The following is a 23141-nucleotide window of genomic DNA, read 5'->3' as shown; positions in this document are numbered from 1 at the left end:
CTATAAACGGACTACAGCACACCATGGTCGTGGATCAACGTCGTCACCACCAAGCGTCCTCAAACTTTATTTAGAAAAAAACTATTTAAAAACACGCTCACTGATTATGATCTGTGCTGTTATGAATACTTATCCACTTTTTCATGAGAAATGCAGTCCAAATGTCCCGTTTTTAATGACGACGTCTAAAGTCCCCGCCAAAGGGAGTGGTTCCTTTTAGCAATTTGTTAGCAACCGCTGATTTTAAGACACAGTAAAAGTTCACAAATCACAAGTGGATTATAACTGGTGTGTTTTATATCATAGATCAAGACGTGAAAGTATTTAGAGGCTTTGTTAACCACAGACCTTATTTCAGGCGATTTAGCAAAAACCCATTCAAAAGACTTTACGGCGTTGGAACCAGAAGTCCTAAAATGCTAACTCGCTTCCGGATTTTGCCTACAAAAATGCGTCATCCCTGAGGCACTCTATTGTGGCTTTATATATGGTCAGACACTTACATGTGTCATTATGTTATTAACATTTTACCAAATTCAAGCTGAAATGGAGTTAAAACATTTTTGACTAGTGAATGTGAGACATACTGTACGTGTACTGAGTCATTAAAACTGAGGCATCTGACGCGGTAATACATAAATAGTGGTCACAGTCTTTCTTGAGTAAACGCTGTTCTTGTAAAACAGCTCTTTATGTACTCTTGCATTGCAAACAAGCAGAGACAGTCCAAACTGTGTGTGGCACTTCATTTCATCAACGGTGTGGAACACATGGGAAAAACTAAGCTGAACGACGCCCGACATTTCCTGACGGCCGACCATCGGCTTGGTGTGTTTAAGCGAAAAAAGCGCTTAAACTTAATTGGTATCATCTGGTTAGGACCAAACTGGGCACTCACCAACAATTCCTCCCACATCATACCACACAGACAACCGGTCGGCCTGAACTTCCTTCCAGCCGAAGTTGTTGCTGAGATAAAATGGCAGCCAGAAGAAGAAAGAGTAGTTGACCAGCTTCAGACATGCGTAAGCCAGAGAATACTGCAGAAGACAATAAAAAAACATCAAATCTAGTCGACAATAATGAGGATAAGTAAGGAAGTGTTTAAATGGACACAGACAGGAAGGACTCCAGGCAGGCAGAAGGCCTTTAGGAAGCCAATGGCTTTGGGCTGTGGTTCAGGCTCCTCATCCTGCTGCTGTATGGAGCAGTTTTCATCACATAACTCATCTTCATCGTCACTCATCAGAGGACGACTGTCTGAGTCTCTTGTCACTGATCTCAGAACTGTCTCAGAGGGGTCACTTAGTCCTTAAAAAAAAAGAGACCAACAGATGAAAACACTTTTTTACATCAAGTTCAATATTACAGGGTCCATTTGTAGGATCAATGCAAAGAATGTTGTTTTTGACCAATATAAACCTGTATTTGAATAAATAAGGGTGTAATGACACTAAAATATTAGATATCTGTGAAGTTTCACAATTCTCAATACCAATTTCAATAATAAAATAAGAACAAATACACTAATTACAAGTCAATGGCACAAATAAATACAACAGAACAAAGATACAAATGAAATAAACAGTTTTTCTGGTAGGTAAGAAATACGACAGAAATTTAAAAAAGTTAAAGTAGTGAATAAACAATTTCTGATCTGTGTGATCTGGCTAGCTTCACAAACATTTACGTTAATGTGACAGTTTTATGTATCTAATCTCTTTTCCTCCACACTGCAATAACACCAAAGATTTGTGCTTTTGGTCACATGCCCAGAGCTGCTGCTGTTACATAAACCTATCCGCTTGTTAAGTCGTGACGTAAGTGATCATTGTTTCTGGGTCCAAGCCTCGACTCGTTTCACTTGAGAATGCCATCTCCATGGCTGTTTATTCATATTAAACATTTAACATTTTAAAAAGTTAAACATTTAAAATACTTACAGTCTACACAACAGTCTCCGTGCTCACAGCGTCACAGACATTAATGATTTATAAAAAATGAATCACTGTCTGGGATTTTGGTATGGAGATAAAGTTTATGATTATAATTTTGTGGTAGTATTACACCACATCATGTGTGTATATTAGCACCGTTTGTTGTTTTCTCGTGGTTTGAGATAGAGCGTTTGGACCCGGAAGCAGTGGCACATGATGTAAGACTTAACAAGCGAATGGGGTGCGTCTCATTGAGCTCCCAAGATTGTGAATCAGTATATATCATGTTCACAAATTCGGGCACTAGTACACAGCAAAATCCCCAGAGTTAAATCAACTCTGCTCAGAGTACATATGGTCCCTCCTCTCTATATAGTGTTAAAGTAACACTGAAGCAGAGTTAAAGTTAATGAGATAATTAAGTGATTAATTAAGTGATGATTGAGCATTAGTGATGAACACCTGCTGTTAACAAGCAGAATCACTGAAGAGAAATACAAGAACTGACTTCCAGCTACAGCCTAAGATGAACTCAACTGAAGATAAAAGACATCAAACTCCAAAAACAGCATATTATGTCATTAACTTTAACTCTGCTTCAGTGTTATATTAACTCTGGGGATTTTGCTGTGTAAGGACAGTAAGCAGTGCACACTGGCTCACTACACATTGGGACACTGATGACTCTATCTCCGGCAACATGACAACATCCTCATTGTACAACATCACCACTGGTATTTATGAACAACAGCGCAACTGATATCTTTCTGACATTCTTTCATAAATTTAAAGTACATTATGATAAATACGTTGTTACATATCCCTTCAACATTCTAGCTGTAAATAAATAAATGGTAGCAATATTATGTTCACTATGGTTTTGATTGAACTGTGTTCTGTTCCTGTTTTCCCTTTACCTAGTTTGTCTCCATGGTTTTTAATTGAGTTTTGCACGTGTTTCTCGTTACTTTAATTATCCCTGTTTTTTTAAACCCTCTGTTCATTCAGTTTCTTTGTCCAGTATCGTCTTTATGTTGTTGTCATATACTCTTCCTCCTGAAATCTCCTGCAAGTTCTTGCTGGATTAAAGACTGTTTGTTTTGAATACACCTTTGTTTCTTTGTGCGCTCTCTGCAACCAGTCGTGACAACTACCTGTCTATGAATGTTTGTTTATGCTAAAATATAATTAAATAACCCATTATAATATAATTAAATAACATCTGTGTATTGAGTTGTGTGTCACTGATAATTTCCATTACCAGTAACCAGAGATTTTGCACTTTCATTCAGCCTGTCTGCCATTTTTTACATGCGTAAATCAGTATGAATTTCCGAATTTTCTTTGTTTGTGTGAAATGGCTGAAGAAGTAAAACTGAAAAAGAAATCAAAGAGGCACTGATAAACTGAAACTGAAAAGCAAAGAATCAGCAGTGTTCATAATGAACTTACCAATTTCTTTTGGAGAAGTGAGCAGGCCAAAAAACACCACCACACCACCAGCAAACTGAAGCACTGATGTCACGAGGAAGGCATACTGAAACACACACACAAACACACACTTATCAAGCATAACCCTCACACAAACATTTATGAATTTTATGAATAATATAATATATGTAAGTAATAAGGTACGAGAGGCTGTGCTGTATCGTGATTAACCTGTTAACTGTCACGGGCCCACCGGTGGGCCCACAGCCATTACATATTTAAAACAGTAACATTCTATACTAAACCTAAACTAATCTTTACAAACTATATCATTTGAAAGCTTAGAATCTCTAGTTTACATATTTGGTGACTGATTTTCAAAATAAATTACAGAGGAGCAGTAATTTATCAATTTGCAACAAGCATATTTTCACCTTTATTTTGAAATAGCGATGAACATGAAAAATCATTAAAGATTGGTTGAAACATGTTTGTTTTCATGCCAAGAGTTCAAAAGATAACATCCATTCAATTTTTTGAGAAAAAAAGGTCTGAAAATGTTTTTAATAGAAAAAAAAAATACATTTATGATTGTGGCGGTAATCTATAACCCACATACATGTTATTTTTATGTTTATTAGAGGCTGAATTCATATCAAATTTTGCCAAAACTTCCCATACTACTTCTATATAGGATGTCTACTTCATAAATTGTATGAAAATAATGTAAATATATGGTTCAGATCACTCAAACCATATATAGAAATGGAGGCGCCTTTATATGGTCAGTAATGGAGCTTGGTTGTCATCTAGTGAAAAAGTGTGGTACTGCGCCCAAACAAAATCTTACTGAAAGCTAATTTTTTGAGATATCAACCTGAAATTTGGAACACAACTTGTTCAGATTTTTGGCTTTGATTTCCTTGCAGTTTTAGAGTAAAAATTGTTTTGTAAAATATATATTTTATATAAAATATAAAATATTATATTTTTACATTTTACATTTTCATAAACTTCTATAACTTTTTTTCTGTTTCACTTACATAAGTAATTTCACTTCTACAATAATCTGCCAAATGTCTTCTTTAAAACAAGACCAGCCTTATGTCTATACTCCAAAGTGTTCTTGAATTACAACCATTTAAGTTTGGATAGTGCATTTTCTTGTCTAAAAAAAAAAAGTGGGGGTGACAGTTAACAGGTCACGGATAAAGGGCGTTGAAAAAGGCTAAAAGCCTTCCTTCCGCCGGAAAAAATAGTCCCTGACTGTGAACAGCCACAGAAGTTACATTATCACGCCATTATATGGCAGCAAAGACTGTCTTTATGAGTGTGTCAGTCAGTAGCGAAGACTTTTACATTAGAAAAGACTGAATTGTTGTGAACACTGAACAAGACGCAACTGACAAATGCTTTGACTAGCGCTGTCAGTCACGGGAAAACCCCTTAAATGTTAAAAGGACAGGATAATACAGTGGACATTTAAACACATGTTTAGGACTGACCTGAAGGAAAATGCTAAATCTGAATGCAGGTAATAAACTCGCTCAATTGATCTTTTTCTCACAACACTCTTCTACATAATACAGTAAGTTTCAATGAACAATATCAATTGAGAACAAACAGTTTACGTTGCTAAGGGTGTTGTGTAAGGATACACGGAACAGATCTTGAATAAAATACAGCTATCAGAATCAAGGACAGGAACTAACCGTTTTATATAATTAATATAATATAATATAATATAATATAATATAATATAATATAATATAATATAATATAATATAATATAATATAATATAATATAATATAATATAATATAATATATAAAGTGCTCTTACCTCATAGCCATACTTCAGGACACTGGAGGCAAGAAACGCACCCAGAATATTCCCCACGGATGCACATGCACTCCACAGTCCAAACACAAAGCCTCGGCTGGCAGACAGAAGATATGCGTGTGAATTAGTTACTTTAGACAAATGTATTGCACTATTACTGCTATAAGGAAACATAATGTTACATGTCTGTGAATTCCCTGAAATCAAATCATACAGTTACTCCCCCCAAAAAATGTAATCGAACTTTCACTAAAACAAAAACTATAATAGTACCTCAATGATAAGTGTGTCAATCCCTCAAAAGTACTGAATTTTGCTTTTTCGTGTCTTTTTGCACTTGAACGGTCAAAAACCGTCCGCTTTGGCGAGCAAAGTACAGATGGGTGAACATAAACAGTTTGGGAAATATCAGATGTACCTATATCTGTGTATTGTTAGAGAAATACTTAATGCATTACAATTTAACTGAATTAGATTTTACTGTAGATTTAGTCGACTAAAATCTTATGAAATTTAGTCTACTAAAACTAGACTAAAACTAAATCAATTTCCGATGACTAAAATATGACTAAAACTAAATGACTTTTTAGTCAAAAGACTATGACTGAAACTAAATCAAAATTTGCTGTCAAAATTAACACTGGTGTAAATAATTCAATATATGCTGGGAAAAGATTTTTTGTTGCAATTTGTTTATCCATGCATTCATGACCCAATCCTGAACACAGTATCCAGTAGGATTTCAAACCTGTCCTGGAAGACCCCCCCAGCACTGCACATTTTGCATGTCTACTTCATCTAACACAACTGATTCAAGTCATCAGCTCATTAGTAAAGAGTACAAGACCTGAAGTGGGTGTGTCAAATAAGGGAGACATACAAAATGTGCAGGGCTGGGGGTCCTCCAGTACAGGTTTGAAAACCCCTGCAAACATCAGTGATATTTACACATTAGGCATGTTGGTGAAACTAATTTTTGATCATGTGTCCCATCACATGTGCCAAAAATGCCATGTCATGTGATGACTATATCATGGTATATGTCTAAAGTCTTAAAATATATCTGAAGTCATAAAAAGTCTGAAGTTTTAAAATAATCGCAGATTTCTGGAATCACAATTGTGTATTACAGGGTGATGTGAAATACTGACACCTACCCAGATTTCCCAAACCAGTTGCCCATGATGGCCACCACACAGGGCCAAACTGTAGATTGCAGCAGTCCATTTATCACCCACAAAACGCAATAAAAGTACACGTTATAAAAGTGAAGCCATTCTGTCAAAGTGCCAAAAATAAATTCCTAAAGAGAAGAGAGGGCGAATGTAATTAAATAAAGACACAAATATTTGTTCCCTTTCATAGGTTCACTCTGTGTCAGTAGCTGAAGTTATGGGAACACCATCCAGGTGTGATGATTGTCATGGAGAAAATTAATGGAAATTTTACCTCAGCAATCCAACTGTTGCACTAATGGCTTTGATTCTATACGGGCTTCAAACAATCATGCAATCTGGAGGGTGTTTTCATAGCACCAGAGACTATTCAGGGAACGAGAGTTACAAACGTAACCAAGAGGTTATCTTTGCTTTATACTTAATGCATTCAGCTCAACTTAATCAAATATTACATTAAACAAAATATTTGAATTGATTCACAGCCCTAATTACAGAATACCAACCGCGATTGCTGATCCACATAAACCGAAGGACAGAACATAGCGGAGGTTGAACCGATCGCCAATCACCCCACTGATATACAAACCCTGAAAGAAAACCAAACAAATCACTGTCACACAGGGGTGTGCGCGATCATTTACAACAATACCACAATTATTAATTTAACAATATGCGATTTGACATTATCAAGTATGTAGATTAAGGTTGATGAAAAAAACTTGTAAAATAAAGATATTTTGTGCATTTGGATTGCATGCTTTCACTCAATGTTTCGTAACTGAATTAATCGGCATTTATGAACAAATCATTTGAGTGAATGATTCAGTGACTCTTTAATAGAGTCACTTGCTTTTGAATGAATGACTCACTCATTAAAGGGTTCACCCAAACATTTAAATTCTGTCATTAATTACTCACCCTCATGTCGTTCCACACCCATAAGACCTTCGTTCATCTTCAGAACACAAATTAAGATTTTTTGATAAAATCCAATGGCTCAGTGAGGCCTCCATTGACAGCAAGATAATTAACACTTTCAGATGCCCAGAAAGCTACTAAAAATATATTTAAAACTGTTCATGTGACTACAGTGGGTCAACCTTAATGTTATGAAGTGACGAGAGTACTTTTTATGTGCCAAAAAAAATAAAAAATAAAATAATGACTTTATTCAACAATATCTAGTGATGGGCGATTTCAAAACACTCCTTCATGAAGCTTCAAAGCTTTACGAATCTTTTGTTTCAAAGCAGTGGTTCGGAGTGCGCATCAAACTGCCAAAGTCACATGAACTATTGAAATTTGGAAACACTTTTGATGTAACAAAACCTCGTTTACTGAAATCACGTGACTTTGGCGGTTTGATACGCACTCCGAACCACTGATTCAAAACAAAAGATTCGTAAAGCTTCATGAAGGAGTGTTTTGAAATTGTCCATCACTAGATATTGTTCAATAAAGTCATTGTTTTTTTTGTTGCACAAAAAGTATTCTCGTCACTTCATAACATTAAGATTGAACCACTGTAGTCACATGAACTGTTTTAAATATGTCTTTAGTAGCTTTCTGGGCATCTGAAAGTGTTAATTATCTTGCTGGTGATGCAGACCTCATGCAACCTGAGCCATTGGGTTTGATCAAAAATATCTTAATTCTGTGTTTCCGAAGATGAGCAAAGGTCTTACGGGTGTAGATCAACATGAGGCGAGTAATTAATGACAGAATTTGAACTAAACCTTTAAGACACTCAGCAAATATTGTCAATATAGTTCAAATATCATTTTGTCAATATCACACACCCTACTGTCAGAGTATCTCACTGTCCAACTCCAACCTCCAAAACCTGCCTGCTACGCCCATTCCTGTTTTTAACTTACCACAGCATAGGAGAAGAGAAAGATTGAGTCCAGAGCACCCAAAAACAAAGTAGCCTCCCCCGCATCAGCAAACAGTTTGTTATCCTCCCATGTCTGCAAATGTAAAAACAAAAATTAACTTTGTAGCAATATTATTATAAATGTATATTAAAACCCAAAAAGTCAGTGCTGTATACAACTATATCGCAAGTTGTGAGAATGTCAGTGTTTTACCATGTGTTGCCCTTTCACATACTTAATGATTAATCGCCTTTTTCACAAAAGTATTCATGTGAAATATAACATTGATACAGTATTGTGAGGTATTCAAATGTATCAATACAGTGTTGTGAGGAAAATTCCTGTTTTTCTCTCACCCCTATTGGCAGAACCCATTTTCTCCACAGCAAGCAGTTAACAGGTGAGACATGGACTACTTGGTTTTGAATAATGTTAAACCATAAAAATAAAAAAAATGTGAAAGCTGTCTATATGCATTACAGTAATGGCTACGATCTACTCATAAATGGGTTTTTAGGATTTTTAGTTGTATTTTTAATTATTAATTGACTTGAGATACTTTTTTTTTTTAAATTTGACAACAAAATGACTGGAAATGCTCATGAATTATATCCATACCTCTCCAGGAGACAAAGTTATAGCGCTGCCATTCTGCTGCAATGCTGACGGTGTCCACTGCGCTGAGATGCTCACTTTTACGTTACTAAAAGTCTTACGAGACGCGTGAAGCAGGACATAGCTGGACAGAGAGTGGAGAGAACAGACGGTATGTATGGAGATGAGCACATGAATGTCCTTCATTTAGTTCTTCATGTATATGGGTCAACACATACAATTAGTATAACTCCCCCATTATAAGCATGTTTTTATGTCTGCGTGATTATATAACAATGAATCATCACACTTTTCAAAACTACATGATACTAACACAAAGCATGCATTTCTAAGAACTTGCCACATGCATTTTAAAATTCTTTTTAAAACATTTTTCCATTTCTTTATCGTGAATACTTGCATATACAACTTGCAAAAGAATTCATATCCCTTTATTCTTTTCACATTTTGTCATGTTGCTAAAATGCTTTAAACTTTTATTTTTTTCACATCAATCTCCACATCCCATAATGACAAGGCAAAAACCACATTACATTGCATAAGTATTCAAACCCTTTTCTTGTAACACTTTCTCCCTCTTTCTTTATGATGTTTCTTTGTAAAATTTAACTGGAGTTAACCGGTGACAATCTCAATTACATGGACATGATTTAGAAAGACACACCTGCATATACCTGCCTGTACAACAGCTGGAAATGCTTAGAGCACAAAAACCATGAGGTTAATCATGAGGTCAAAGGAACTGCCTGCACAGTTCAGAAACTGATCTGAGAAAAGACTACAAAGAAATGTTTAGGTAAAAGGTTCACATGAGCACAGCGGCCTCAATAATTCTTAAATGGAAGAGGTTTGAAACAACCATTGCTGCTTTTCCCAGAAGCATTGTGAACTAAGGTAACCATTAGAGCATTGGTGGCAAAAGGTTCTATGATCAACTTAGGCTTATGGTGCTTTTGGGAAACGTAGCCCTGGACTCTTCCCAGAGCTGGCCTCCCAGCTAGGTCTGGGCGATATATCGTATGCGATTGTCACATGCATTTCGTCAGTAAAGCCGGTTCCCTGATTACCGCTAAATCATCATCACCTGCTTTCAAATGGAGCGCCATTTAATAGATAGAACCGTAGATCACTGACAAGCTACGCAATATCGCGTTCATTATCGCAGATGAATCGCATTCGATAATGAATGCGATATTGCGTGGCTTGTCAGTGAACTACGGCTCTGTCTATTAAATGGCGCTCCATTTGAAAGCAGGTGATGATGATTTAGCGGTAATCAGGGAACCGGCTTTACTGACGAAATGCATGTGACAATCGCATGCGATATATCGCCAAGACCTAATCCCAGCCTAACTGAGCAATCAGATGAGAAGGGCCTTAAAAAGTGAGAAGACCATGAACTGAATGGTCCTCTTGTTGAGCTCCAAAGCTTATACAGTCAGGTCCATAAATATTGGGACATCGACACAATTCGAATCTTTTTGGCTGTATACACCACCACAATGGATTTGAAATGAAATGAACAGACTTTTAGTTTTAATTTGAGGGTATTTACATCCAAATCAGGTGAACGGTGTAGGAATTACAACAGTTTGTATATGTGCCTCCCACTTTTTAAGGGACCAAAAGTAATGGGACAGATTAACAATCATAAATCAAAATATAGCTGCAAGCAGCAATTATGGGGCCAAGCACAAAAACGGCACAAGAAACCAGCCAACACGGCTGGGAGCATCAGACCAACTGCAACAGTGAACAATTAAAGACGTATTAAGATCATTTTAGGCATAAGAGCTGAAAAATTATCAAAAATGAGGATTTACTGGTTCATAACTTTCGACCAATAGGTGGCGCTGTGTCCAAATTGTTGTGGTATGGTCAGAGTGAGGTGACAATGACACTTGCAAAGTTTGGTGTCAATATGTCAAAGCACTGAAGAGATACAGCTTCAAGAGTCATTTTTACATCATGCCTCAAATTCATTACTCCGGTATACAAAAACGGTTTTACATATCGACTTGAAATCCATAACTTTTTGTCGGCATGGTCTGAAGATGATACAGTTCGATTTTGGTGAAAATCGGAGCAACGGTCTAGGAGGAGTTTGAAAAAGTAGGTTTTTAAAGAAAAACAATATGGCGGACAGGAAGTTCAGCCGACTATAGCAAATTTGATATCTATGTTCTCAACATGACCCAAGGAATATACTGAGACCAGTTTCATTACAATTGGTGAATATAGTCAAAAGTTATTAACATTTTTGTACATTTTGTTATAACTTTTGACCACAAGGTAGTGCTGGTCCGAAACTTCTCAGGCTCCTTCAGGGCATTGTCCTGATGACCCATACCTAATTTAGGAATTTTGGTCAAACCCATCATAAGTTATAAGCAAAGATAACCATTTTTCATAACTCCACTCCAGTAGGTGGCGCTGCGCCAAAACACTGTATAATGCCTCAGGTCATGCTTGTGATGACACATACCAAGTTTGGTCTGAATATGATAAAGCATTGCAGAGATACAGCTTCAAGAGTAATTTTTGCATCATATCTCAAATTCTTTGCTCTGGTATACGAAAACGGTTTGACTTATCGACTTGAAATCCATAAATTTTTGTCGTCATCGTCTGAAGATTATATGGTTCAATTTTGGTGAAAATCGGAGCAACGGTCTAGGAGGAGTTCGAAAAAGAAAGTTTTTAAAGAAAAACAATACAGCGGACAGGAAGTTCAGCTGACTATAGCAAATTTGATATCTATGTTCTCAGCATGACCCAAGGAATCTACTGAGACCAGTTTCATTACAATTGGTGAATACAGTCAAAAGTTATTAGCATTTTTGTAAATTTTGTTATAACTTTTGACCACAAGGTGGCGCTGTACCGAAACTTCTCAGGCTCCTTGAGGGCATTGTCCTGATGACCCATACCAAATTTATGAATTTTTGTCAAACCCATCAGAAGTTATAAGCAAAAATAGCCATTTTTCATATTTCCCCTCCAGTAGGTGGCGCTGCGTCGAAACACTGTATGATGCCTCAGTTCATGCTTGGGATGACATGTACCAAGTTTGGTCTGAATATGATAAAGCATTGCAGAGATACATCTTCAAGAGTCATTTTTGCATCATGCCTTAAATTCTTTGCTCTGGTATACGAAAACGGTTTGACATATCGACTTGAAATCCATAACTTTTTGTCGGCATGGTCTGAAGATGACACGGTTCAATTTTGGTGAAAATCGGAGCAACGGTCTAGGAGGAGTTCGAAAAAGTAGGTTTTTAAAGAAAAACAATATGGCGGACAGGAAGTTTAGCTGACTATCGCAAATTTGATATCTTTGTTCTCAGCATGACCCAAGGAATCCACTGAGACCAGTTTCATTACAATCGGTTAATACAGTCAAAAGTTATTAGCATTTTTGTACATTTTGTTATAACTTTTGACCACAAGGTGGCGCTGGTCCTAAACTTGGTATGCTCCTTCAGGGCATTGTGCTAATGACCCATACCGAGTTTCATAACGATACGCTAATGCGTTCGTAAAATACAGCATTTTAGCACCAAATTTAAAATGGCCGACGGCCAAAATGTCCAATATGGGAAAATTGGATATCATTCGACTCGGCATGATTCCCCGAATCCAACGAGACCAAATTCATGATTTTTGGCCAAACCCATCAGAAGTTATAAGTAAAAATAGCCATTTTTCATATCTCCGCACCACTAGGTGGCGCTGCGCCGAAACGCTGCATGTTGCCTCAGGTCATGCTTGTGATGACAGTTACCAAGTTTGGTCTGAATACGATAAAGTGTTGCGGAGATACAGCCTTATGTCTATTTTCGCAAGCACTACGTACAATTCGTTTGCGTGTTTTTCGAAAACGGTTTGAGAAATCAACTTGAATTCCATAACATTTTGTCGGCATGGTCTGAAGATGATCTGGTTCAATTTTCGTGAAAATTGGAGTAACGGCCTAGGAGGAGTTCGAAAAAGTACGTTTTTCAGAAAATTCAAAATGGCGGAAAAATTTTCATGACGGAAAATGAAGTCATATGGTGCAATCGATTCGTCTTGACCCAAGGAATCAGAGGAAAAAGGAATTTTGTTTCTAGCCCTTATGGTTCAAAAGTTATTAACATAAACATAAGTGCAACTTTGGACAGCTGATGGCGCTAGAGGGATTGAGTTAGAGACTCCAAATTTGCTATGGACAAAGGTCAGACTGTCCTCTAACTGTGTGCCAAATTTCACAACTTTCCCGCAAGCGGTTCTATGGGCTGCCATAGACTTCAAGAGCGGAAGAAGAAGCGGAAGAATAATAAATATAGCTGCAAGCAGCAATTACGGGGCCAAGCACAAAAACAGCACAAGAAGCCAGCCAACATGGCTGGGAGCATCAGACCAACAGCAGCAGTGAGCAATTAGAAAAAAAAGTTATTAGCATTTTTGTCAATTTTGTTATAACTTTTGACCACAAGGTGGCGCTGGTCCGAAACTTCTCAGGCTCCTTCAGGGCATTGTCCTGATGACCCATACCAAATTTGTGAATTTTGGTCAAACCCATCAGAAGTTATAAGCAAAAATAACCATTTTTCATATCTCCACTCCAGTAGGTGGCACTGCGCCGAAACACTGTATCTTGCCTCAGGTCATGCTTGTGATGACACGTACCAAGTTTGGTCTGAATATGTTAAAGCATTGTAGAGATACAGCTTCAAGAGTAATTTTTGCAGCATATCTCAAATTCTTTGCTCCGGTATACGAAAACAGTTTGACTTATCGACTTGAAATCCATAACTTTTTGTCGGCATGGTCTGAAGATGAGACGGTTCAATTTTGGTGAAAATCGGAGCAGAGGTCTAGGAGGAGTTCGAAAAAGTAGGTTTTTAAAGAAAAACAATATGGCAGACAGGAAGTTCAGTTGACTATGGCAAATTTGATATCTATGTTCTCAGCATGAACCAAGGAATCTACTGAGACAAGTTCCCTTACAATCGGTCAATATAGTCAAAAGTTATTAGCATTTCTGTAAATTTTGTTATAACTTTTGACCACAAGGTGGCGCAGTGCTGAAACTTCTCAGGCTCCTTCAGGGTATTGTGCTGGGGACCCATACCGAGTTTCGTAACGATACGCTAATGCGTTCGTAAAATACAGCATTTTAGCACGAAATTCAAAATAGCCGACGGCCAAAATGTCCGATATGGGAAAATTGGATATCATTTGACTCGGCATGATACCCCGAATCCAACAAGACCAAATTTATGATTTTTGGACAAACCCATCAGAAGTTATAAGCAAAAATATCCATTTTTCATATCTCCGCACCAGTAGGTGGCGCTGAGCCGAAACACTGCATGGTGCCTAAGGTCATGCTTGTGAAGACATGTACCAAGTTTGGTCTGAATATGATAAAGTGTTGCAGAGATACAGCCTTACTTCTATTTTCGCAAGCGCTACGTACAATTCGTTCGTGTGTTTTTCGAAAACGGTTTGAGCAATCGACTTGAATTCCATAACTTTTTTCAGCATGGTCTGAAGATGATCTGGTTCAATTTTCATGAAAATCGGACTAACGGCCTAGGAGGAGTTCGAAAAAGTAGGTTTTTCAGAAAATTCAAAATGGCGGAAAAATTTTCATGACGGAAAATGACGTCATATGATGCAATCGATTCGTCTTGACCCAAGGAATCATAGGAAAAAGAATTTTGTTTCTAGCCCTTATGGTTCAAAAGTTATTAGCATAAACATAAGTGCAACTTTGGACAGCTGGTGGCGCTAGAGGGATTGAGTTAGAGACTCCAAATTTGCTATGGACAAAGGTCATTCTGTCCTCTAACTGTGTGCCAAATTTCACAACTTTCCCGCAAGCAGTTCTATGGGCTGCCATAGACTTCAAGAGCGGAAGAAGAAGAAGAATAATAAATATAGCTGCAAGCAGCAATTACGGGGCCAAGCACAAAAACGGCACAAGAAGCCAGCCAACATGGCCGTGAGCATCAGACCAACAGCAGCAGTGAGCAATTAGAAAAAAAAGTTATTAGCATTTTTGTCAAGTTTGTTATAACTTTTGAGCACGAGGTGGCGCTGGTCCGAAACTTCTCAGGCTGCTTCAGGGCATTGTCCTGATGACCCATACCAAATTAATGAATTTTGGTCAAACCCATCAGAAGTTATAAGCAAAAATAGCCATTTTTCATATCTCCACTCCAGTAGGTGGCACTGCGCCGAAACACTGTATGATGCCTCAGGTCATGCTTGTGATGACACGTACCAAGTTTGGTCTGAATATGTCAAAGCATTGTAGAGATACAGCTTCAAGAGTAATTTTTGCATCATCTCTCAAATTCTTTGCTCCGGTATACGAAAACGGTTTGACTTATCAACTTGAAATCCATAACTTTTTGTCGGCATGGTCTGAAGATGATACGGTTCAATTTTGGTGAAAATCGGAGCAAAGGTCTAGGAGGAGTTTGAAAAAGTAGGTTTTTAAAGAAAAACAATATGGCGGACAGGAAGTTCAGCTGAATATGGCAAATTTGATATCTATGTTCTCAGCATGACCCAAGGAATCTATTGAGACCAGTTTCATTACAATCGGTAGATATTATCAAAAGTTATTAGCATTTTTGTCAATTTTGTTATAACTTTTGACCACAAGGTGGTGCTGGTCCGAAACTTCTCAGGCTCCTTCAGGGCATTGTCCTGATGAACCATACCAAATTTATGAATTTTGGTCAAACCCATCAGAAGTTATAACCAAAAACAGCCATATCTCCACTCCAGTAGGTGGCGCTGTGCTGAAACATTGTATGATGCCTCAGGTCATGCTTGTGATGACACATACCAAGTTTGGTCTGAATATGATAAAGCATTGCAGAGATACAGCTTCAAGAGTCATTTTTGCATCATGCCTCAAATTCGTTGCTCTGGTATACGAAAACGGTTGAATTGTAGAGATACAGCTTCAAGAGTAATTTTTGCATCATCTCTCAAATTCTTTGCTCCGGTATACGAAAACGGTTTGACTTATCAACTTGAAATCCATAACTTTTTGTCGGCATGGTCTGAAGATGATACGGTTCAATTTTGGTGAAAATCGGAGCAAAGGTCTAGGAGGAGTTCGAAAAAGTAGGTTTTTAAAGAAAAACAATATGGCGGACAGGAAGTTCAGCTGACTATGGAAAGTTTGATATCTATGTTCTCAGCATGACCCAAGGAATCTACTGAAAACAGTTTCATTACAATCGGTTAATATAGTCAACAGTTATTAGCATTTTTGTAAATTTTGTTATAACTTTTGACCACAAGGTGGCGCTGGTCCTAAACTTGGTATGCTCCTTCAGGGCATTGTGCTGATGACCCATACCGAGTTTCATAACGATACGCTAATGCGTTCGTAAAATACAGCATTTTAGCACCAAATTTAAAATGGCCGACGGCCAAAATGTCCAATATGGGAAAATTGGATATCATTCGACTCGGCATGATTCCCCGAATCCAACGAGACCAAATTCATGATTTTTGGCCAAACCCATCAGAAGTTATAAGTAAAAATAGCCATTTTTCATATCTCCGCACCACTAGGTGGCGCTGCGCCGAAACGCTGCATGTTGCCTCAGGTCATGCTTGTGATGACAGTTACCAAGTTTGGTCTGAATACGATAAAGCGTTGCGGAGATACAGCCTTATGTCTATTTTCGCAAGCACTACGTACAATTCGTTTGCGTGTTTTTCGAAAACGGTTTGAGAAATCAACTTGAATTCCATAACATTTTGTCGGCATGGTCTGAAGATGATCTGGTTCAATTTTCGTGAAAATTGGAGTAACGGCCTAGGAGGAGTTCGAAAAAGTACGTTTTTCAGAAAATTCAAAATGGCGGAAAAATTTTCATGACGGAAAATGACGTCATATGGTGCAATCGATTCGTCTTGACCCAAGGAATCAGAGGAAAAAAGAATTTTGTTTCTAGCCCTTATGGTTCAAAAGTTATTAACATAAACATAAGTGCAACTTTGGACAGCTGATGGCGCTAGAGGGATTGAGTTAGAGACTCCAAATTTGCTATGGACAAAGGTCAGACTGTCCTCTAACTGTGTGCCAAATTTCACAACTTTCCCGCAAGCGGTTCTATGGGCTGCCATAGACTTCAAGAGCGGAAGAAGAAGCGGAAGAATAATAATAAGCGTACGGAACGCCAACAATAACAATAGGTGCCTAAGCACCTTCGGTGCTTGGCCCCTAATAAGCGTACGGAACGCCAACAATAACAATAGGTGCCTAAGCACCTTCGGTGCTTGGCCCCTAATAAGCGTACGGAACGCCAACAATAACAATAGGTGCCTAAGCACCTTCGGTGCTTGGCCCCTAATTTTCACTTTTTAATACCTGGTTGCAAATCCTTTGCAGTCAATTACAGTCTGGAGTCTGGAACGCATAGTAATCACCAGACACTGGGTTTCATCCCTGGTGATGCTCTGCCAGGCCTTTACGGCAACTGTCTTCAGTTCTTGGGGCATTTTCCCTTCAGTTTTGTCTTCAACAACTTTTGTCAGCAGTCACATCATCAATAAATACAAGAGAACCAGTTCTATTGGCAGCCATACATGCCCATGCCGTGACACTAACACCACCATGCTTCACTGAGGAGGTGGTATGCTTTGGATCATGAGCAGTTCCTTTCCTTCTCCATACTCTTTTCTTCCCATCACTCTGGTACAAGTTGATCTTGGTCTCATCTGTCCTTAGGATGTTGTTCCAGAACTGTGAAGGCTTTTTTTAGATGTTGTTTGGCAAACTCTAATCTGGCCTTCCTATTTTTGAGGCTCACCAATGGTTTACATCTTGTGGTGAACCCTCTGTATTCACTGTATGTTGAAGTCTTCTCTTGATTGTTGACTTTGACACACATACACCTACCTCCTGGAGAGTGTTCTTGATCTGGCCTACTGTTGTGAAGGGTGTTTTCTTCACCAGGGAAAGAATTCTTCGGTCATCCACCACAGTTGTTTCCCATGGTCTTCTGAGTCTTTTGGTGTTGCTGAGCTCACCTTTCTTTTTAAGGATGTTCCAATAAGTTGATTTGGCCACACCTAAAGTTTTTGCTATCGCTCTGATGGGTTTGTTTTGTTTTTTCAGCCTAATGATGGCTTGCTTCACTGATAGTGACAGCTCTTTGGATCTCATATTGAGAGTTGACAGCAACAGTTTCCAAATGCAAATAGCACACTTGAAATGAACTCTGAACCTTTTATCTGCTCCTTGTAAATGGGATAATGAGGGAATAACACACACCTGGTCATGGAACAGCTGAGCAGCCAATTGTCCCATCACTTTTGGTCCCTTAAAAAGTGGGAGGCACATATACAAACTATTGTAAATACCCTCAAATTAAAGCTGAAAGTCTGCAGTTAAAGCACATCTTGTTCGTTTCATTTCAAATCCATTGTGGTGGTGTATAGAGCCAAAAAATTAGAATTGTGTCGATGTCCCAATATTTATGTACCTGACTATGTGGAGATGGAAGAAAGTTACAAAAGGACAGTCGTCACTGCAACACTCGACTGATCTGGGCTTTAAGGCCAGAACACACCAAGCCGATGCCGATGAACTAGTGGCGACGAAAGCAGACTGCGGGGTTGGCTCACGTCGGCAGCGTCTGTGTTCAAAGTTGGCCTGACACACCAAACCAACGCTAAACAGCCGACGGCCAAGTAGCATGTCAGTTCTGTGTGAGACGAAATGCCTTTCCGTACCAGCAGGTGGCAGTATCTGAACAGCCAATCAGAATGATCAGATGGCCTGATGGACCGACGCTGATTCAACATTTCGAACCAGCTGGAAAAAAGCCGATGAGGACCAACTTCAGCCGACGGTGTGGAAAACACTGAGAAAACTTAGTCGGCCGACAAACAAAAACTGCCCGACGGCCGACCGTCGGCTTGGTGTGTTCCTGCCTTTACGGAAGAGTGGCTAGACATTCTCTCCTCATTGTATAATGTATGAAATCCTGCTTGGAATATGCAAAAAAAAAAAAGGCACCTAAAAGACTCAAAAACAAGATTCTTTGGTGTTATAAACCTAAATTCCAAGCATCATGTCTGGAGGAAACAAGGCACTGCTAATTATCAACACCATCCCAGAGGTGAAGCACTGTTGTGGCACTATCATGCTGTGGGGGTGTTTTTCAGCTCTGGGTGCCAAGGGACTGATCAGAGTGGAAAGAAAGTTGAACACAGCTGTGGTGTGAAGCAGAGCGGGGCCAAGAGCCATGGGAGTGGAGCGAGGCCGGTGGAGCGAATGTTAAAGAGCGACACCTGAGCAACACACCAGTCATGAGTCCCACGGAGAAGCTCCGGAAACATAAAAGAAGAGAGAGGACCAGGCCTGGGGACATTTAAGTTGTTGTTTTGTTTTTGTTTATGATGCAGTGGTCCATGAGGGGCTTGCCGCTTTAGTTTCACTTTGTTGTTTATTTTGTGATTAAAGTTTACATTGAGGTTTGCCCGCCTCCTCCTTCCTGTATCTACGAATCTTGCTACAACAGCAAAATGCAGAGATTATCCTTAATTAAAAACCTAGTTCAAAAAGCACACAGGACTGCAGACTTGACCGAAGGCTCACCTTCCATCAGGACATTTATTCCATCAGGATAAGCACACAGTCAAGACAATGCACAATGGGTTTAAGGACAATTGAATGTGAATGTCCTTAAGTGGCCCATCCTGAGGCCATCCCAATCAACCAAATCAAACATCTCTGGAGAAACCTTGAAAATGGTTGTCCATTGAAGGTCCCCATAATCAAACCTGACAGAGACTGAGAAAATCTGCAGAAAAGAACTGCAGAAAATCCCCAAATCCAGACGTTCAAACTAGGCTTGTCGCATCATTCCTGAAACAAATCAAAAAGCAGTGATTATAGCCTCAACTAAGAACTAAGGCTCGAATACTTAAGGCCACAATATACTTCAAGCGACATCGAAGAACGAACTGGTGTGAATTCATTTAAAACAAACAAAGTTTGTTTGAAGATTATTTCATGAGGTCAAAACAGCTTGGCAAAGCAAGCTTTCCGGAATAGTTCTCTCATGCTGGTAAAAACCTTTGACCTACCATTGGTCTGTGGCGATTACATAATAGAGCTGTGTTCTGCGGCTCCACCTTTTTGATGTGGACATTTTTTAGGCTCATTTCGTTGAGGTAGAATGCAAGTACAAACATGAACATACTGGAGAGCAGCTTTATAGTATAAATTAAAATTGTAATTGTAATTGAAAGCGACATTGACACTGTTTTCCATGTTAAACACTGTAAAGCTGCTTGCTTTAAAGCAATCTATTGTATAAAGGGCTACAGTATCTCACAGGAATTGAGTACACCTCTCACATTTTTGTAAATATTTTATTGTATTTTTTCATGTGACAACACTGAAAAAAATGACACTTTGCTACAATGTAAAGTAGTGAGTGTACAGCTTGTTTAACAGTGTAAATTCTGTATGTGTATATTGTATTTTTTTTTTTAAGTTATCACATATCTGGTCTTTGATCTGCCAATATGGGGTGTAGATTGATGTGAGAAAAAAATATTTTTTAAAACTTAAGTCATTGCATTTGGAAACAAAGATGAAGATCTCAAGGTAAAAGCATACCTTCACTCTAGGTGTCAAACAACTAAAATTCAAGTCAGAAATCATGGAGCTCAAAATGTCAACAATTTTGTGTTTTTCTGTCAATATTGGGTGCTGTGTGTACATTAATGATGGAAAAAAATTAACTTAAATGATTTTAGCAAATGGCTGCAATATAACAAAGAGTGAAAAATTTAAGGGGGTCTGAATACTTTCCGTAACCACTGTATATATATAAACGCATACCTTCACTCTAGGTGTCAAACAAATAAAATTCAAGTCAGAAATCTTGGTGTGATTATGGAGTCAGACCTTAGTTTCAAATAATGTTTTAGCATAAGGTTGCAACATGACAATATGCGAAGAAAAAAAAAGGGTTATGAATACAAATTACTAGGTCTGGGCGATATATCGAATGCTTTTGTCACGCGCATTTCGTCAGTAAAGCCGGTTCCCTGATTACCGCTAAATCGGCATCACCTGCTTTCAAATGAAGCGCCATTTAATAGATAGAGCCGTAATTCACTGACAAGCTACACAATATCGCATTCAATATCGATATGAATCGCCTCCGATAGGATTATTCTCTATGGAGAATAATCCTGGAATGTTTTCATCAAAAACCTTATTTTCTTTTCGACTGAAGAAAGAAAGACATGGACATCTTGGATAACATGGGGGGTGAGTAAACTATCAGGAAAATTTTATTTAAAAGTGAACTAATCCTTTAAGAACCTGTGAAGGACTTTGGGTGGAACACCCCAATAAGAGGTCACTAACAATCTACCAATCTCTGTAAAAATTAAATGATGATGATAATGCCATCTTTCTAAAGTCTTTTTCACCCTTCTGTAATCTGAAAACTGCAATTCTGAAGCCCTTCTACAAAACAGAGTACATTCATCCATGGCATTTAATATTTTGTCTTTCGTCACTATTTTTGTTTGTCTTTCTTCACAAAAAAAGAAAAAAAAAAATTAGCCAGGGACTTTTCTGAAATTTGGTTGATTTGACATGTAATGACCCATAACATTTTAAAGGTGCGATATGTAATATTTTCTGTCTGCTAGAGGCCTATTCAAAACAAAGACGTAGCTTGATGATGTCAAGTTTGGGTGCGGAATCTTGGGACATGTTGTCTCCATCTCAACGGACGGTGCAAAAGAAGAGGGAAAGAAATCATGTTCATGGATGCGATTATTAACATTACTGTAGTATGAAGCAGAGCAGGACTGAGTGTTGTGGGAGCTGAACGAGGCCGCTGGAGCGATTGAGCAGACACATGCCTCACGAGCACCTCATGAGTATGAGGTAACACAGCTCTGTTTATCATATTAGATACATTTGAGTGTCCGTACTCACAAAAAATTAAAGAAAATTAGATTTAAACAATAAGACCAAACTTGTTGAGCTATATAACAATAATTAGTTTTCTGTCTATAAATATATCAAAACAGTTGTTCCCCTGTCTTTTAAAACATGTAAATATTAAAGAGTCTTTGGTGTTTCCATGGTTTCTTCAAAATAAAACCGGAAACCGAGGGTAACACAGGTATTGACAGGCGACTCCTCACACGTCTTGGTTAAAATTGCAATTTTCTCACGATTTACAAATAGTTGGAAACATTTGGGATATTGTAAGTACTCAAGTGCACAAAATATATAACACTGGCCTAGTGGTTTTTGGATATTTTACTGCAAAAATATTACATATTGCACCTTTAAGTAATCAGAATACAGCTGGTTAAATGACACGCAGCACACATCTTTGAGCAACTAAAGATGGCAAACAAGACAAAGTTCAACATACTTATTATGCACAATAAAACAGTGCCTGAAGCATGTCAGCAAACCATTCATGTAAAGCAGGTCTTTTCATCCATAACAGATTCCAAGAACCCCCACACAGACTTTTAGCCAACACAGGGTCCACAACATTAAAGAGAAACTATATATTCCCAGTAACGCAGGCAGAAACGGATTACCATGGTAAGAACAGAAGGTGGTAGGAACAGGACAGCATAAGTTACCTGAGGAAGGTGAGGAGGAAGGCTAGCAGCTGATGATAGGTGTAGAGGGACCACATTATAAGGGTCTGGATCAAAAGGGGAGGAAGAGAAGGGGCTGGAGTCTTCAGGACACTCTACTGCACCATCTACAAACACTACACACCACATCACTGTCAAATCTATCCATCGACAGAGTGATAGATCAAACGACGCTCTTACTGTTACTCTTTGATGCTCGTCTGTAGCTTATTAAGATACATATTTACAGACTTCCACAGATACACTTATAGTAAGTATAGATACTCACCGGTTTAAATCATTTGCTGTAAATAAATACCTGACTGGAAAATACCGTCATTTTTTTTTAAATGCAACGTAAACACAGACGTCATCCGGATGTAGCTCGTTTCAAAATAAAAGTCACTTTATTAGAGGTCCAAGCGCAACTATTTTTTTCTGCCAAAAAAGCATATGTTCTTATTATTATGGGGAGATACCAATCAGCCTCCAAGCTTAACGTGCCTTTTTCTTTTTTATTATTCCTCTATTACAGTTCTATAATACAACACATGCAATAACAACAGTCATTATTAAAGTTAACAATAATAAAAAGAATAGA

At 38.2% G+C, this 23141-nt stretch overlaps 1 protein-coding gene across 2 annotated transcripts in view; it reads right to left on the bottom strand.

The window, feature by feature from the left end:
• The window catches only part of slc37a3 (solute carrier family 37 member 3), a 30065-nt gene extending 7147 nt beyond the window's left edge, over positions 1-22918 (bottom strand). The window contains exons 1-10 of one of the 2 annotated variants that reach the window (XM_067392419.1): positions 22830-22918; positions 22544-22608; positions 8883-9003; positions 8265-8357; positions 6891-6974; positions 6367-6512; positions 5210-5306; positions 3390-3474; positions 1121-1311; positions 899-1040 (exon numbers count right to left, since the gene is read on the bottom strand). In XM_067392419.1, coding sequence (XP_067248520.1) covers positions 899-1040; positions 1121-1311; positions 3390-3474; positions 5210-5306; positions 6367-6512; positions 6891-6974; positions 8265-8357; positions 8883-9003; positions 22544-22599 — 1015 coding nt within the window. In that variant the 5' untranslated portion in view covers positions 22600-22608; positions 22830-22918. Of the gene's footprint in view, positions 1-898; positions 1041-1120; positions 1312-3389; positions 3475-5209; positions 5307-6366; positions 6513-6890; positions 6975-8264; positions 8358-8882; positions 9004-22543; positions 22678-22829 lie in introns of both variants that reach the window. The other variant, XM_067392418.1, reaches the window with a different exon arrangement.
• Between the last annotated feature and the right edge of the window lie 223 nt (positions 22919-23141).

Source organism: Chanodichthys erythropterus, chromosome 8 (genome assembly GCF_024489055.1).
Source record: "Chanodichthys erythropterus isolate Z2021 chromosome 8, ASM2448905v1, whole genome shotgun sequence".
In the NCBI taxonomy this organism is placed as follows: domain Eukaryota; kingdom Metazoa; phylum Chordata; class Actinopteri; order Cypriniformes; family Xenocyprididae; genus Chanodichthys; species Chanodichthys erythropterus.
Note: the sequence above shows the minus strand (reverse complement) of the source record. Positions and strands in the feature narration are given on the sequence as shown.